General features: G+C 34.8%; 1 protein-coding gene across 1 annotated transcript in view; it reads right to left on the reverse strand.

The window, feature by feature from the left end:
- Nucleotides 1–17,966, reverse strand: part of NUP37 (nucleoporin 37) — a 41,263-nt gene that overhangs the window by 22,245 nt on the left and 1,052 nt on the right. Inside the window, exons 2-5 of the mRNA XM_029206573.1 lie at nt 17,505–17,720; nt 8,539–8,663; nt 7,004–7,076; nt 4,752–4,846 (exon numbers count right to left, since the gene is read on the reverse strand). Coding sequence (XP_029062406.1) covers nt 4,752–4,846; nt 7,004–7,076; nt 8,539–8,663; nt 17,505–17,660 — 449 coding nt within the window. The 5' untranslated portion in view covers nt 17,661–17,720. The remainder of the gene's footprint in view (nt 1–4,751; nt 4,847–7,003; nt 7,077–8,538; nt 8,664–17,504; nt 17,721–17,966) is intronic.

The following is a 17,966-nucleotide window of genomic DNA, read 5'->3' on the forward strand; positions in this document are numbered from 1 at the left end:
CAAAATGTTTAAGAATCCATATTGTAGCACTGCTCCATATTGTAGGATGACATAATAAAGCTTAGTATTTAAAAAATTTTATTCACTTATTTTATTCCCCATTTTAATCATTTTAAAGTGTAAAGGGACACTTGGCACATTCACAATGTTCTGCAACCACCACCACTATTTAGTTCTAGAACATCTTCATTATTCCAAAAGGAAACACTGTACCCATTAAGCAGTCACTCCTAAGTTCTTGTCCTCCAACTTCCTGGCAATTACCAATCTGTTTTGTTTCTATGGATTTGCTTCTTCTGGAGATTTTATATAATGGAATCATAGAATATCTTATGTCTGGCTTCTTTTACTTAGCATAGTGTTTTCAAGTTTCGCCCATGGTGTAGCATGTATCTGTACTTCATTCTTTTTATAGCTGAATACTATTTCAGTGTATGGATACACCACATTTTGTTTGTCCATTCATTTACTGATGGATATCTGGGTTGCTTCCACCTTTTGGCTACTGTAAACAGTGCTGCTAGGAACATTCCTTTACAAGTTTTTGTTTGAATGAACACCTGTTTTTATTCTTTTGGGTATATACCTATGATTGGAAATGCTGGGTCACATGTTTAACTTTTTGAGGAACTGCCAAACTCTATTCCATGCCGGCTGCACCATTTTACATTCCTGCCAGAAAACAATGAGGGTTTCAGTTTCTTCACATTCTTCAACACTTGTTTTTTTTCTGACTTTTTGTTTATAGTTATTTTAGTGAGTGTTAGTGGTATTTCGTTTTGTTTTTGATTTGCATTTCCCTAATGACATTCAGCATCTTTTCACGTGCTTGTCGGCTACTTGTGTATCTTCTCTAGAGAATTGTCTACTCATGTCCTTTGCCCTTTTTTGATTGGATTGTTTGTCTCTTTATTGTTGAATTATAAGAGTTCCTTATATATCTTGTATAAGACCCTTATCAGATATATAATTTACAAGTATTTTCTCCCATTCAGTGGGATGTCTTTTCACTCTCTTGATAGGGTCCTCTGGTGTCCAAGAGTTTTAAATTTTGATGAAGTCCAATTTATGTATTTATTTTTAATAAATGTGTTTTTGGTGTCATATTTAAGAAACCATTGCCAGATCCAAGGTCATAGAGATTTGCTGATTTTCTTCTCAGAGTTTTCTAGTTTTAGCTGGATGTTGTTGAGGATTCTGCATCTCTATTTATAAGGAATACTGGTGTGCAGTTTTCTTTTTTTGGGATGTCTTTGTCTGGTTTTGGTATCAGGATAATGCTGGCCTTACAGAATGAGTTAGAAAGTGTTTCTTCTTACTCTACTTTCTGGAAGCATTTGAGAGACTGGTGGTTAATTCTTCTTTAAATGTTTGGTAGAATTTACCAGTGAAGAATCCTGTCCTGGCCTTTCTTTGTTGGGAAATTTTTGATTACTGATTCAATTTCTTTATTTGTTATAAGTTTATTCAGGTTTTCTATTTTTTCCTTGAGTTCTGCAGTTTTGTGTTTCCAGGAATTTGTCCATGTCACCTAGGTTATTTAATTTGTTGGTGTATAACTATTCATAGTATTCTCTTATAATCCTTTTCATTTCTGTAAGGTTGGTAGTAATGTCCCCACTTTTTCTGATTTTACCATTTGTAGTGTTCTCTCTTCGTCTGTCTAGCTAATTAATTTTAGCTATAATGTTTTAGCTATATATGTTAATTTTGTTATATCTTTTCAAAGAAACATCTTTTGGTGTCATTGATTCTATTGTTTTCCATTCTCTATGTTGTTCATCTCTGCTCTAATCTTTATTATTTCCTTACTTCTGCTAGCTTTGGGTGTCTTTATTCTTTTTTTTTTAGCTTCTTAAGGTGTCAATTTAGGTTACTGATTTGAGCTCCTTCTTCTTTTTAATGTAGGTGCTCACAGCTATAAATTTCCCTCTGAGCACTGCTTTTACTGCATCCCATAAATTCTGTATGTTGTGTTTTCATTTTCACTCATCTCAAGGTATTTTCTAATTTCCCTTGTGATTTCCTTCTTGACCCACTGGCTAATTAATGACAGTGTGTTATTTAATTTCCATGTATCTGTAGATGTTCTATTTTCCTTCTGTTAATGATTTCTAGTTCATTCCATTGTGATCAAAGAAGATACTTCGTATGATTTCAATCTTTAAAAAAATTATGTAGATTTATTTTGAGGACTAACATATGGTTTATTCTAAAGAGTGTTCCAGGTACACTTGAGAAGAATGTGTATTCTGCTGATGTTGGGAGTGTGTGGAGTGTTTTGTATATGTTTGGTTGGTTTAAAATGTTGTTAAAATCCTCTACTTCTTTACTGAACTTCAGTCTAGTTATTCTATTTAGCATGTCATTTTAAAGCATGGTATCACCAGCATATAATACTACTCCCAAGATGACACAGGCTTTGAGTATGATTGGGCAAGGATATCACTAAGGTATCTTTACCAACAACACAGAGACCCAGACTATGGTAGGCATTACTTTAGCACAGTGACAGGAATGATTCCTGGGATGTAAATGGCTATTTCATCTGCCCAAATTGCACAGCTGCCATTTGGCTGGTGTCTTTATTCATAACTTGGCAATTCTGTACTTTGAGTTAATGAATACAGTTGTACTGAAACATTTTTCTGTTGTAGTTTGTCCCCTCAGAATCCTTCTTTCCTTTGTTACTTTGAGAGTGTATGTTACTACTCTTCCTTAAACTTGATTTACTTATATCTTCTGTTTCTGTTAAAAATCTTATCTATATTGTTTAGCTTTCAGCCCAAGAAATTTGACTTTAAAAGCCAATCAGAAATGCCCTTCTGGTCGGCAAATTAAGCTGATAAATTCTAAAGTTAGCTCTCCAGCTACTGCTACAATGATGTTACCAACCTCCCAAATCTCAGAGACTTAGAAAAATAAGCATACATTTCTTGCTCATGGGTCTGTGGGAAGTTCTATTTCATGCCAGACGGTTCCATATCTGCTTCATGTGCTGTGTATTCTGGGGCCAGTAGCTATCTAGGACATGCTTATATTATAGGAGAAGACAGAGGACAGTTGGTCAGGACAAACCATGTAAAACATTTCAAGTGTCTGCTTGAGTCACACCTGCTAACGTTACACTGGCTTAAACAAGTCACATGGCTAAGCCCAACAAAGTGGGAAAACCTCCTTCCACAGGAGCGGGGAAGGGAGAGTAAGTATTCACTGAACAATAACATCATTAACCACAGCCTAGCAAAGTAAGACAATTAGGAGCAACATAGTAAATTTCAAAAAGTTAGATTTATTTAAATTAAAGGACTTACTTTGAAGTTAAGTTCTTTCTCCTTTTTAGAGTAATAATGTTCTTTTTTAAATAAAATGATGGTAATAATAGAAGGCAGCAGAACTTTAAAAAAATTCTTCTGACTTGACAAAAAGTTGGCCACCCTCTGTCAGTCCCCTATACTTTAGGACAATTTTACTATTCTATGAAAATCCCAAAGTCTCCTACAAGAAAAAAATCACGGATCTCTGAATGTAATCCCAGGTATCTCTGGCTGTTGTTCACTATTCAGAGGCTATTCCTTTGCTTGCAAAGACACTCATTATCCCCTTCTCAGGTTTCATTATTCCAAATGCTTGTGATTAGGATGCTCCATGTGTTAGAGAATTAAAACGTCATTATTTCTTTCTAGTGATCTAATTTAAGTTTTACATTAAAAATGGCCCCACTTACTTTTCCGTCTCTATACAAACTTAGTTCTTTTTAACACTTGGGACCCTACAATCTTAATGTCATGTAAATCTTTCATGTCCTTGACATGAAAATTTTATAAAAAATAATGGCTTATGACTCTATAACTTTAAAAAGATGAGCTACTGAGAAGATTAAAATTTAAAAAGAAGCTAGTGGCTTTACTTCCGATGTGAAAGGACACATATTTAGTAGCTTTATGTGTATACAAGTATTTACTAATACTAACGATTTTGTCATACCTTTATAAAACATTAAAGCTATGCAAAATAGCAGAGCAGCGTTTCTTTTTTTTTTTTTGGTGGTTCTTTTTGCTCACAGTACTGTCAAAGCAAATGAAGCAACTGGCACTCCTCTAATGACTGCTTCACTCCTGACTCTTCAGCTTATTTCCACCTCCTACTCTTGCTCTTCATCTCGTTCTTTACTTGTGATATTCTCCAGCTTTAGGCACTATTAAAATGTTACAGCCACCTCATCTGTTCCAAACTAGGGGGTGAGGTGGAAGAATGTGATATTGTAATGTATTGTATCTACAGAAAAACTTTATAGAGAGATTTTCGAATTTGTCAAAACACTAAATTTCCAGCGAGTCTTGCTCTAGCAAATGAGATTCTCAGTTCATTATTAAACACTAACTTATCAGATAGGATCTATGAAATAACTTCACAATATGGCAAATGCCTTTTATTATCCTATTGATTGTGTCCACTGTTTGACCTAATATATATTTAGATTTCATAAATGGGCAAATCTAAAATAAGAGGCAGAGGGGCACCCATGAATCAGCAAGGGAAGTTTCAAGTAAATGGGATGAGAACTCAACTCACTGGTTTTGAAACTCATGTTGGTGTCATACTTACATTTTAAATAAAGTATGCTTCTTTTATAACATTTTGTGGAATATATATAGAAGTTTACATTTTCTCTAATTTTTAAAGTGTAATTCTCATTAAAATAAGATGAAAATTCAAAAATTTGGCTGTAACTTATATAAGCAACATACCTGCAGGTATGATCATCACTCACACTTGCAATTTCTTGGCCTTCTTTGGGATCAAATACCAAACCATTAATGAAATCTGTATGGCCCTCTAAAACCTGACGTAAGGGGAAAAGTTAGTAAGAACACAGGGAAATAACCTACAATATTCCTACCTAATATTTTTACTTCATTGCTTTCACTGCATGCTTCTCTTTTCTATAAATATTTCTTAAGCAATCTGCTATTTTTAAAACATGATTTATACACCCACCTTTCTAGAAGGTTTATCTTGGAAAGAAGCTGATCATTCAACACACTGTTATTAGCTTGATCTTTCTTTTCTAGTAGGCATTTCTTACAAAAACAGAGACTTTTTTTTTTAAACTGTACCTGTCCTCATATCACCTCATTTCTCACTTATTACATAAAGGTTAAATAAAAGTTAAATTTAGAAGAACTTTCTAGGGGCTCTGAAATAGAGTCCCCTTTGATTTTTTACCTTATACCTGCTGCTCTGTACACTGGCTGCTCCCTAATAAATACATAGCATGGACTTCACCTTCTACTGTCTTTATTCACTTGCTCAATGTGACTGCCAGCACTGGAGACAGCTAGTATTATAAGCCCATTATCACAACAACCCAGCAATTCTCTTCTGGCCACAGAAGAAATAAATGGGAAGTTATAAGGTAGAGGACTATGCAAGCAGGCAGGTCCAATCAGTCTAAATCTTTACAACTGAAATTCTAAACAGGTCTGTCAGATATCAGGTATTTAAATATTTTAATGGATATTGTTCTTGCTTCCTATTTTCCTTCCAAACACTTGAATTTGATTTCAGTTGTAAGATTAATAAAGTGGTTCTATTTGGTACTGTTTACTATTTGGAAATACGTAATTAAGAAAAAAAAGGATTTGATTCAAACATTCCTGTGTAAGTTTAACAAACCCAAGTCCTCCAAATCATTCTTCAGAGCTTATGTCACAGTCTACAAGCCAAATCAAATTAACATTAAATATTTAATGTCTATTATAACTAACAATAATTGTTAGTAACTATTGACTTTTGATGAGTCAAAGTTTTATGTGCCATTTGTACAGTCACTGATACAGCTTTAAATTAATATATACATTGCACTGTATTATGGTAAAATTGTATATAGCCCATTGTATATAGTTTAGAGCATAACTTTTACTGTTTTCTAAACGATTGGAAAGGTTTATACTTTATCTTTGTTTTATAACATTATTCATAGTTTTGATTTACTAGAAAGTCAAGAAGGCAATACTGTTCTTATAAAAAACATGATTCAGTTTCAGTCCAAACTGAGAGGTATTTATTTAATGAACTCCCCCCCCCCACTTTGAGACATATAACACTGTGTAAATCTAAGGTATACACATGATGATTTGATATACATATATATTGTGAAATGATTACCATAATAGGATTAGTGAAATGACTCCCACAATAGGGTTAGTTAATACCTCTATCACCTCATAAAATTACCATTTTTGTTTTGTGGTGAGAACATTTAAGATCTACTCTCTTAGCAACTTTCAAGTATATAATACAGTATTGTTTACTATACTCATCATGATGTACAGCAGATCCTCAGAACTTATTCCACTTATAACTGGAAGTCTGTACCCTTCAATCATCATCTCCCCATTTCCCACACTCCCCAGGCCCTGACAACCACCATTCTATTCAGTTTCTATGAGTTCAGCTTTAAAAAAAATTCCTCCTATAAGTGAGATCACATAGTACTTGTCTTTGTCTGACTTATGAGGCAGAAGCTATGATCATCCCCATTTTACAGGTAAGGAAATGAGCACAAAGAGATTGGGACTTTGACCAAAGTCACACTATTACTAAAGTGGTAGAGCTGGGCTTCAAAGCCAGGTGGTCTGGCTCCTGTGTCTGTGCTTTTAGCCACTTTGTAGTCCTGCCTCTCACTATGCTGTACTGTGTTTGTTCCCTTAAGTTCAACTCTTACTCTATGTGTGTTCATGTCTATTATACTGAATTTCTAATTCTCCCTCATTTGCTGTGTCTACCTAATATTTTAATAAGTGATATCAGATTTATAATCTGCAGTCCTTACTATGATCCTAGCTACTTACTGCAGCCTAAAATAGAGTAAATGAGATTCTAAACTACATAAAGGTAACCATAAAGTCATTTTAAATTGGGATAAATCCAATCAAAAAAGCAAAAATAATAAATGTGTTTTAAAATAAAGATTTACAAATTACACTTGTCAACATACCTTGTATTCATTTTTATCTTGAAGGTCTGAAGTAAATAATCTAATTTTCATATCAGCAGCAGAAGTGCAAAATCTGGAAGTAAGAAAATGAAATTAACCCATTTTTAGCCTAAGTGAAAGTTCTCCCCACCAAAGCTGTTTTCATAACTCATAATCATGTTTTTGTTTGAGCAGAAAGGGGATGCTGTGGCTCTGTTGTAAAAAGTGTTATTACAACTATTTCTCAAAGTTGGCACTTAAATATCTTTGGAAAACATATAAAAATTAGTATATTGGATTTGTCTCTTCAATAAGAAACATGTAGAATTTTATTATAAATCACCACATGAATTTAATGTTTAACTTTTTCTTAAAGGCAGAAAAGGATGGGCATCTTTATTTAGCTAGGTCAATATTACATATTATAGTTAATAATTTTAGATATTAAAAATAGTTATACAACTTAGTCTTTGCCTTCTTCAGTTACCCATAAGCCTTCTTACTTTAAGATATATTAAATTTAATAAATTAGAAGATGATAAACTTTTCATACCTATAAAAGCTGATATACTTCTATCTATTAAAAGCTGGAGTATTATTCACACTGACTGTAACATTTAAGGTACTGTTTAGAAGTACATCAATGTATGTTACATTAAAAACAAAATCTAATCAATAAACAACTATTTTTAAACTAGTTTGCCTTCAATCCTAAAATTTTTAAATTCTCAGCATGTCAGATTATGGCTGAGGAAGAAACAGAAGTTATATTTATATATTGGAAAACAAAGTTTATTTCCAATTGTCTTCAGATAAATGAGTATCATATGGATCTAAATTTCTCAAGTTCTGACTGCATTAAAGTTAACCATTTTTTCTCAACTAATACATTTAGTTTAATTAATTAATTAACTAATTTTATTTATTTATTTTTTTGGCCAAGCCGCGTGGTGTACGGGATCTTAGTTCTCTGACTGGGGATCAAATCCGTGCCCCCTGCAGTGGAAACGCGGAGTCTTAACCACCGGACTGCCATGGAAGCCCCCTATGTTTATTTAATTTAAATGAAGTTTAAATTATAGAAGGCTCCTAATCTATAGACCTGGATATGTTGGTAGATCTCTGCTACCATGCCTTTTCAATGATTAGTTAAGAGCCATTGGATGAAATAGATCAAAGCCAGCAGGGAAATGCCTTCTCTTGTCCAAGGCTTTCTTGGAGGTGAAATTAAAAGTTGCAGGGAAATAAAGTACAAATTGACCCTTGAACAACGTGAGTTTGAACTCCACAGGTCTACTTATATGTGGATATTTTTCGATAGTAAATACTACACTGCTACACAGTCTGTGGTTGGTTGTATCCTCAGATGTGGAGGAACCTCGGAGAGGGAGTGCTGTTTATAAATTATACTCAGGTTATAACCACCCCCTGCTGCGTTGTTCAGGTGTCAACCGTAGCTCTTCTCCCCACAACTGGGACCATGCTGTTGTAAAGTATTTATAACCAGAGCTGAAATTTTCTAATCTTTTGCCTTTCCTTGACAATGTTAAACTTACTTGATTACTGGAGGCAACGAATTAAGTCTAGTCTCTGGGCTCCAAGCTATGCCATCAACCCTGACTCCATGGTGAAATGTTCGTAGTGTTTTATACTGAATTCCTTCAATGTCTGCTTCTTCTTCCTAAGCATACACAGTAAATGTTTTAATAAGTTATGAGAACAAACAATATAAAACTGTGTATTTCATTATAATAAAGAATTTATCAGGGGGCCATGAATATTCTTTTGAGAAGTTCAAAAGCAGATCAGATATTAAGATGTAACTGGTTTACTGAACAACAACAAAAATATCTGAAGCTGTCTAAGCCTCACAAAATAACTCTCTATGGTAACTAAGAACAAACAATATACTTGTTATACTTTATCTTACTTAGGAGACAATTTATTCTTAATAGTAAATACATTTCACAGCAAACACAATGAAAATGGAATGCTCTAAGAATCAGAATATTCTAGGTAAATGAATTACCAGGCATGGGTTATCAAGTGACAATATAAAAAATATATACTGAACATATTATGTACAAGACACTTTGTGCCGTATGATGCTTCAAAGTCATTATAATGAGTATCAATAATTTTCACATAGTATTATACATGGCATGATACATGTGTGGGATGTTACAAACTATTCATCCATACTATAAACTATTACACTCTATGAATAGTGAATATGCAAATAATGATCTGATTAGTCTTTTGGATATTTGATTCTGGGTAAGATGTTTAATAAAGTCAGCTTATCTCCTTGGCTTAGTACTACTAAAATGATTTCAGTTTATTCTCATGACAAGATGAGGAAAAAAATGAATTTTAAAAAGTCATTTCTGTCTGGCAATATGGACAATAACCAGAAAAGCTTTCTGATACAAAAATAATGCAAAAATCCAAATCCAGAGAAGCAACTGAGCACCAAGGCATAAAGCTATCTTAAGGACATCTGCCAACATCCAATAACTAACAGCTTCAGTTTGTAGGGGATGGGAGACAAAACTTAGTGCCTGAACAAAGAGGGATGCAGATCAGAGACCTCTGCATAGATCCAGGACCTTTAAAGGGAAGTAGGGGAAGAAAACCCCCAAAACCAAAAGTGCCAGGCAAAATATGTACCGTGGGTGAAGACCAAGAAAGAGAAACAGTCACTTGTGAGAAATCTCAACCATTGGCTGGCCCTAACATGAGTTTGGGGCTGGAATTCACATTAACTATGTGCTCCAGAAAATGACAATTTATTTAAAAATGTCCATATGTTGACAGTGGCCCCAAGCGCTTGACAAAGGCAAATTCTCTTTGGGTGAACTTCCTCTACACAGGTCTCATAAAGTTCTGACAGATACAGTTTAATCAAATATGATCTTACCTGCACGCACTACTACATATGAAAACAAAGTACCACAAACACAAACAGAAGAATCAACCTGGAGACATCAGATTAAAAAATTAGATACAGGGACTTCCCTGCTAGTCCAGTGGTTTAAGAATCCGCCTCCAACGCAGGGGACACGGGCTCAATCCCTGGCTGGGGAACTAATACCCCACGTGCCATGAGGCAACTAAGCCTGTGCGCCACAACGACTGAGTCTACACGCTCTGGAGCCCAAGTGCCACAATTAGAGAGCCCGTGTGCACTGCAACTACTGAGCCCGTGCGCCACAAGTAGAGAGAAGCCCACACACCGCAATGAAGAGGCCCCACGCTGCAACGAAAGATCCCGAGCACCGCAACTAAGACCTGACACAGCCATAAATAAATAAATTAATTAAAAAATTAGATACAAAAGATGTATTTTTAAGGATCTAGAGGAGGTAATCAAAAAATATGAGTAAGCAACAAGAGATTACCCAAAATGACCAGATTTTAAAAGGAGCTAAATAAAAACGTCTAGATAAAAATACCATAATGAGAAAAAAAAAATCAATGCTTAGAGGAGCCAGAAGGCAGATTTGAAAAAATTATTCAGAATGCAGCTAAGAGAAGACAAAAAAAAATGTTAAAAGGGATTCAGTGAGAAGTTCTACCATAGATCTAATTAGGGTTGTAGAAGAAACGAGTAGAGGGAATGGGGGAAGAGTCAATATTTGAAGAGATAATGGCAAAAGATTCATCATACTTGATCAAAGGTACCAGTATGTTTATTTAGAAAGAACAATAAATCCTAGGCAGCTTAAAAAAAAAATCTGCAGTTAGACACAACATAGTAAAATTTCAGAATACACAAACTCTCATGATATATATATAGGTGTGTGCATATATGTGAGGGGGAGAGGGAGAGGGGGAGGGAGGGAGGGAGGGAGGGAGGGCGGGAGGGAGGGAGGGAGGGAGGGAGGGCGGGAGGGAGAGAGAAGGGAAGAGAGTGAGAGAGGTATCTTAGAAATAGCAGCCAGAAAGAAAAGACAGGTTTCCTATAAAAGAGGAATACTTAGAACAACCATTGACTTCTTAGCAGAAACAAATGCAGGCAGACAGTGGAATATCTTCAAAATGACAGGAAAAACGGTTGAACTGTAGCCACAACAAAACTGTTTCTCAAGAATGAAGCTGTTTTAAAGATATTTTCATAAAAACCAAAACCAAGGGTTGGCATCAGTGAAGTCTCACTAAAGCATCTCCAAAAGCAGAGGCTGACAAACTATGGCTAAGGGGCCAAATCTGGTCTATGGTCTGGTTTGGTATGGCCCACAAGCTAAGAATCATTTTTATATTTTTAAAGAGTTGTAAAAAACAAAGAATAATTTGCAACAGACACCTTAAATGGCCTGGCAAAGCTTAAAATATTTACTACCTGGCCCTTCACAGAAAAAGTTTAAACTTTTTCTTGTAGTAAAGGATGTGCTTTTAGGTGAAGAAAAATGACCCCAGAAGGCAGGCCTGAGATGTAAGGAACAGTGAGTAAAAAAATCAAAGGCAAACATGCGGGTAAATCTAAACAAATACTAGTCACATAAACAATACTGAATTTGTAGGGTAAAATGAAAAGAAAAATGATAGAGAACTAAAATATAACAATAAGTCTTTAGGGGTGACAGTTCAAGTGTCAAAGGTCCTTGCTTTGTTCATGAAGAAGTTAAAGACATTAATTTTAACACTAATTAAGGTTGCGTATTAAAATATCTATGGTAACCATTAAAAGAAGAGAAACAACACGTAAAACTTCCCAACTATCAGGGAGAAAAAAGATGAAAGGAGGAGGTAACAAAACTCAAACATAAGACACAAGAATATGCATATTGGCAATGTTTTCAATAGTAAAATACTATGCGATAGAGGAAAAGATTAATTGTGGTATGTTCATATTACAAAACACCATACTACAATGAAGATATATGAATTTTGACATAGAGGAATCTAACAAACATACTGTCAATAACAAACAGTAGAAGAACATAATACAGTATAATTTCACTGATATAAAGTTTAAAACCTGAAAAACAATATGCTGATTTGCAATACCTACACATGGTAGCTCTGAAGAAAAACAAAATTTCAGACATGGTTACCTGTTCGGGCTGAGAAGAAAAGGTGGTAAGGAAAGAAAACCCAGGGGGCTTCAAAGGAATTGCTAATGTTCCCTTTCTTAAGCTAGGTAGTAGGTATACAGGGATCTATTATTATTATTCTAAGCTTAAAATATTGCAATTTTAAAAATAATCATTGTTTTGTTATTTAAATCAAAACCTTAAATGGGTCTTGAGACAAAAGCACAATTTTTCATGACAAATTTGCCCAAGGAATCTTCTGTGTTGACTATAGTTATTCTTCATAAAAGTTTCTAAGATTATAAAATAGGATTAGGGAAAAAATCCAGAGCAGGTGAAACTTGATAACTTAATTGAATACATATGTCTATACAGATAGAAATTATGTGAAGGACTGTTCTAAGAATTCCATTCATCCTGAATCTAAATCCAAAGTTTTATAATGTGTACTTTAATTGAATCCTAGTGGATGTGTTGATTTTTCCAGGATAGCCTTTGCAATCCCAGCAGTCATCTCACAAACATATTACATATATCTTTCTCTATGTGATTCAGATACCCCTTGAAAATTACTTTAAATTCCAGGTGAGCTTAACAGAAAAAACTTTTCCATAAATGAAAAAAGGAAACAGAAATGCATTTATTAAGGAAAGAAAAACTGTCAAATTTTATTACTTCATAATTTATCTGTATAATAACTGTATAGCTAACAGCCAGACATCCCAAGGCAGCAATCACTAAGTAATTTAAAAGTAAGGTTAGGAGCCTAATCATATCTGACTTCATAGTTTGGGTTACATATATTTTTCCACACTTGACAAATCAATCTTCTAAAAATGAAGTTTTTACCATCAAAACACACATTATTTTGCTACTGTAACAACAGTATTGATAATTAGGTCCTGTAATTTGTTATCGAAGGTATATATGAAGTTATCGGGTGGTCGTGGGGATAAAGAAATCCCAGGGACTGTACAGCCTGAGTTTTATGTACTACCAGTGAAACCTTCTTTTCCTGGCAGCAATGTCTGCCATTGAGCCAACTAAAAGGCCAGGGTGTGTGTGCGGTATAGGCAGAGATTAATGCTATTTTGGGTTTAGTCTGGGGTGTAGGCAGTATTGTATAGGCAGGAAATTAAGATACCTTGGAAAACTTGCTATAATACAAATCCTCACACAAGTCTCCAGCGTATTTGAGGTTGGGGCAACGCCAGGTTGGTGAAAGGGCCACTCTAAGGGCTTGAAATTGGCAGGCCCCCCCCACTACACCCATCTAAGGCCAGATACAGAATTTTAGTTGGATGAGACTGTAAAATTTACCTAGTCTACTTCTTTCATCTAATGCTTAAATCTCTAGTAGGCCATTTTTAAAAAGTTTGCACAAACCTTCTCTAAACATTTTCAAGTGAGAGGGAACTAGCTATTTTGGGGGGGAGCTTATTCAATTTGGGTGGTAGTTCTAATTATTCGAAGAGTTCTCTTTAACATTAAACGGAAACCTGTTTCCATGTAAATTCTATTCATTGCTCCAAATTCTGCTCTCTGGAACCATCAGTGAGGTAGTCTAATTCAGTGACGGCAAATATCTGGCCATAGCTGATCTCCCCTAGGTGAACACACTCAAAGAAGCAGTTTCAGCATCAGTCTTAAAGCATTATAAGCAACAACTCCACTCAAATAGAGCTGACAAATAACATAAAAAACAGCTACCATTCTGAGTCTAATTCCTCTTTCACATGACAGTTTTAAACTTTTTAACACCACTCTGAAATTTGTCTTCACATACATTATCTCCTTTGAATCATAATACACTGCTAAGAACTGAAGTAAACACTAAATATTACTGTCAATTTACAGAGGAGGATATGGAGTTGTTCTGTCCAGTATGGCAGCCACAATCACATGGGGCTATTAAGCACTTGAAATGTGGTTAGTTCAAGCTGAGACATGTACACTTTATAAAGTGCAAAATCCACACCAGATTTCAAAGATGTAATATAAAAAGAACACAGAAGTATCTCATGAGTAATTTTTATATTGTTCCACATAAAATATTTTGGATATGCTGGGTAAAAAATATATTAATAAAATTAATTTCATCTACTTTTTACATTTCAAAATGTGGTTACTACATTTAAATTTATATTTGTGGCTCCCACTGTGTTTCTGTTGGACAGCACTGAACTAACTTCCTCTGGCAGTTTAATCATCGCACTGGTTCATGGTGAACAGCCAGGTGACTAAAAACTAAGTCATAACTCTCCCTTCTAGCTCTAGCAGTCTATCATTTTAAGACTTTATATTCATCTTTATTAAATTTTAGCTTGGTCAACTTTTGGCCCATTAATCCAATCTATTAAAGAATATTTGGATTCTGAGCAGAGTCTGGCATACAACAGGTGTTCAATAAAAATTTGTTAAATGAAGTCTGTCATCCAAAGCATTAGGCATCCTTTTCAACTTCATGTTCTATATAAATTCAATGTGCTTGCCTAAGTCAAGTGTTCTCATCCAAGTCCCAGAAGAGGTTGCCATTTATTACTGATGACCTCTTGAACAGACTTAGAAACTTTCATGCTCTCTCTGCCCTTTACTTTTATAGCAGTTATCTTGTTGCATTGCTTTACACTTAAACATCTCCTTGAGGACAGGGTCCTTGCTTTTTTAAAGTATGTATCACCAGTTCTCAGCACCTGATCTGCACTCAATGACTATTTGACAAATACAAGACACCAATCAATAGTACTATCATTTGGCTCAAATTTCCAACATATTCAAAAGAACACCACGAGATTCTGAAAAATGCTTTGTTGAAATTCACATTTACTACATCAGCAGTGTATTCCTAACAGTCTTAGAATGAGGATTGCCTTTCTGACAGGAATGTGGAAATCTTTCAACTTTAGTTTTTTCTCAAGATAAGAAATTCAGTGCTACAGAACTTGAAGGTCCTAACATGAGAGAATAGGAACAGTGTTTAAACAGTTCTTAATTGGACAAAAAATAACTTCAAAAGAAGCAATCTGAATCCCCAATGGCAAATTACTGAAACTCAATTCTCCTCCAGAACTGTTTGAACTCCAGCTTCAACCTATCTGAATAGCAGCATAGAAGGAAAAGCACAGGGGTATAAAAATGAGATCTAGATCTTGTTTTTTCAGTTATTAGTCAGATAAATCCCTGAACTTCTTTGAAGTAGAATGGAAATTCCATGAGGACAGGGGCAGTTGTTTAACTGTATCTCCAGTACGTGGCACAGAACATAATTTGTGTTCACTACTTGCTAAATTAATAAAAAACCAGTTCTTTCCTTAGGTTATTTGAGGTAAGACCCATATTGCCAGCTCCACAGGTCTGAGGATCAACAAGGAAAATGCATATGACCAGAAACCATAACAGAGCAATACAAATGTTTTTACTAATTTTTTTTCTCATTTTGTCATTTTCCCTCTGCCACCCATCACCTCTGCCTTTCCTTTTTTCCTTATTTCTTCTTCCTTTTTGACTTTCTCCCTCAACATTTTTTTAGCTGAACATGAACTAGAGCTAAAGTATATTTTTTCAGTACTTTTGAACACAATTCTATGTTTACTGCTATTAATTTTAAAAGTAATGAAGCAAAATATCAATTTTATCTGTAGGGGGCTGCTTTCTGCTTTTGTAGGTTAGTAGCCTGTATTAGAAAAATGGTTTCCCTTCAGTCTTTTTCAAGACTGTGTTACGTTATTTCTGTTAATCATGTGACATGATCCTAACCTGATAGTCCAGCTGAAATTAGGCCAAGGGCCATATTTAGCCTAAAAGCTAGAAATTCCTACCGCAACCCTAAGAGACAACATGGGATAACATAAGAGCTTTTGTATTCTACTCAGACACCAACAAACTGAAGCTTTTAATTCATACTTTCTCCTTAGGATAAATATACACACAGTCTAATTATGTATAACCTAATACATTTATTGCACTGTAAAATGCTAAACTGCATTTATGATGTCAAAATACTGTAAGATACCGAACTGCCTTCTCAGTAAAAGAGGAAATAATATTTACAATGTTTATAATATCACTTTGGTGTAAAGTTTAAATCTTTGAAAATTGGTCACTGTCAAATTACCTCATTGATTAACCTCAATTTTGGAAATAGTGTTCCATGAATAACATTCTAATAAACAAAGGATTAACCAGAGATTCCTGAGGGTTGACCTCTCATTGTTCAAAGTCTCTCTTACATGTAGAACTGGCTTTCTTGTGAGAAAAGATGGTGTGCACCACACCATTAAATATGGGGCTGTGCGTGAGTGTCACCAATGACCAAATCAATGAAAGCTAAAACACACATATGTATTAAATCTGTCAGATGCCTTCCAGGAACTGTACATGCTAACTCATGACATTCTCACAAAACCCTATTAAGTGCAGTTGACCCTTGAACAACATGAGTTTGAACTGTGCGGATCCACTTATATGCAGATTTTTTTCAAGACATACATACTGTAGGATCATATGATCAGCTGTTGGTTGAATCCACATATGAGGAACCAGGGTACTATAGTTACACCTGGATTTTGACCGCACCTATTGGCACCCTTCACCTCTGCATTGTTCAAGGGTCAAGTGTATTATTTTCTTCATTTTTATAGAAGCTAGGTTAAGTACCTGTTCAAGGCCATATAGTATTAAGAGGTAAAGCCAGGAAGGAGTTAAAAACCTAGCCATTTTGGCTCCAGAGTTCACTGTCTTAATGACTACGTTAAACCGACTGTTCAATGAGTATGATCTCACACTTTGTATACTCTAGATGTATAAAAAGTATGACAGCATATTAATAGGAAAGCTGAATATCATCATAGCTATAAAATCTCCTGGAGGATCGTTTTTTAAGCTCTCAATACTAGCTTGTTTCCTATGTTAAACTGGAATGTATCAACAGAAAAGCTGGATTTAGTAATCAGATCTCATCGAATTGATATTTTTCCCTGTACATATGTTCAGTTAATCATAAACTTCAATTACCAGAATATTCCATTTCTAATCACGAGGCACAAGAGAAGCCTTATATACATAGGCTTTCCCCTGAACAACAGCAGGAGTTAGGGCGATGACCCTCCTCGCAGTCAAAAATCCTATAACTTGCACTAGGCCCTCCCTGTGGGCAGCTCCTTGGCATCTGCAGATTCAACTAAAGATCCTATAGTATCCTAATATTTACTATTGAAAAAAGTCCACGTATAAGTGAACCATGCAGTTCAAACCTGTGTTGTTCAAGGGTCAACTATATTCTTTTTCACTACTTATTTAATGTTTGCACAAATATCAGGTATATATTATTGGGAATGTCTTTCTCAGTAGTTCTTCACATCATTTGTTTTTTAAACATTCAAACTCAATATACTTTTAAAGTTTAGCTGAAATTTACCAAAGTTTGTATAAGTTTTCTTATCAGTGAAATATCTTCACTGTCATTCACTGCAGTTTTGTACACTAACCTGAAATGTACATGTGCCAATGACCACGAAATTATTGCCACCATATGCAATTAGGTTTCCTGAATCCCCACTCTCAAAGGGATTGAATTCTACCACATGCACATAATCTTCGCAATCCACAGTGTAGGCAGCATTTCTTGTGGCATCTTGCTTCATCCTGTATGGCAAAACTCGTGCAGTTGTAAAAATAGCCTTCTATTGGACAAGGTCACGAAACTGTGGATTACAGCACAGGAACAGTTAGATAGAAACTGTCAAAGGATTACTTTACACAATTAATCAAAATAAGGATGTGACTTCAGGCAGATCAAAAAAAAATTACTTATTCATATACTTTGTGAATGATACTTGCAGAATAGGTCACCACAAAATTCTGTTTAGTTTAAAAGATACAGTGAGTACTTAAAGATAGAATCACATTAATAGTAAATATATTCATAAAAAATTAATGATAGCTAACAT

This window comes from Monodon monoceros, unplaced genomic scaffold, assembly GCF_005190385.1.
Source record: "Monodon monoceros isolate NGI ecotype Baffin Bay Population unplaced genomic scaffold, NGI_Narwhal_1 Super_Scaffold_6, whole genome shotgun sequence".
NCBI lineage: Eukaryota > Metazoa > Chordata > Mammalia > Artiodactyla > Monodontidae > Monodon > Monodon monoceros.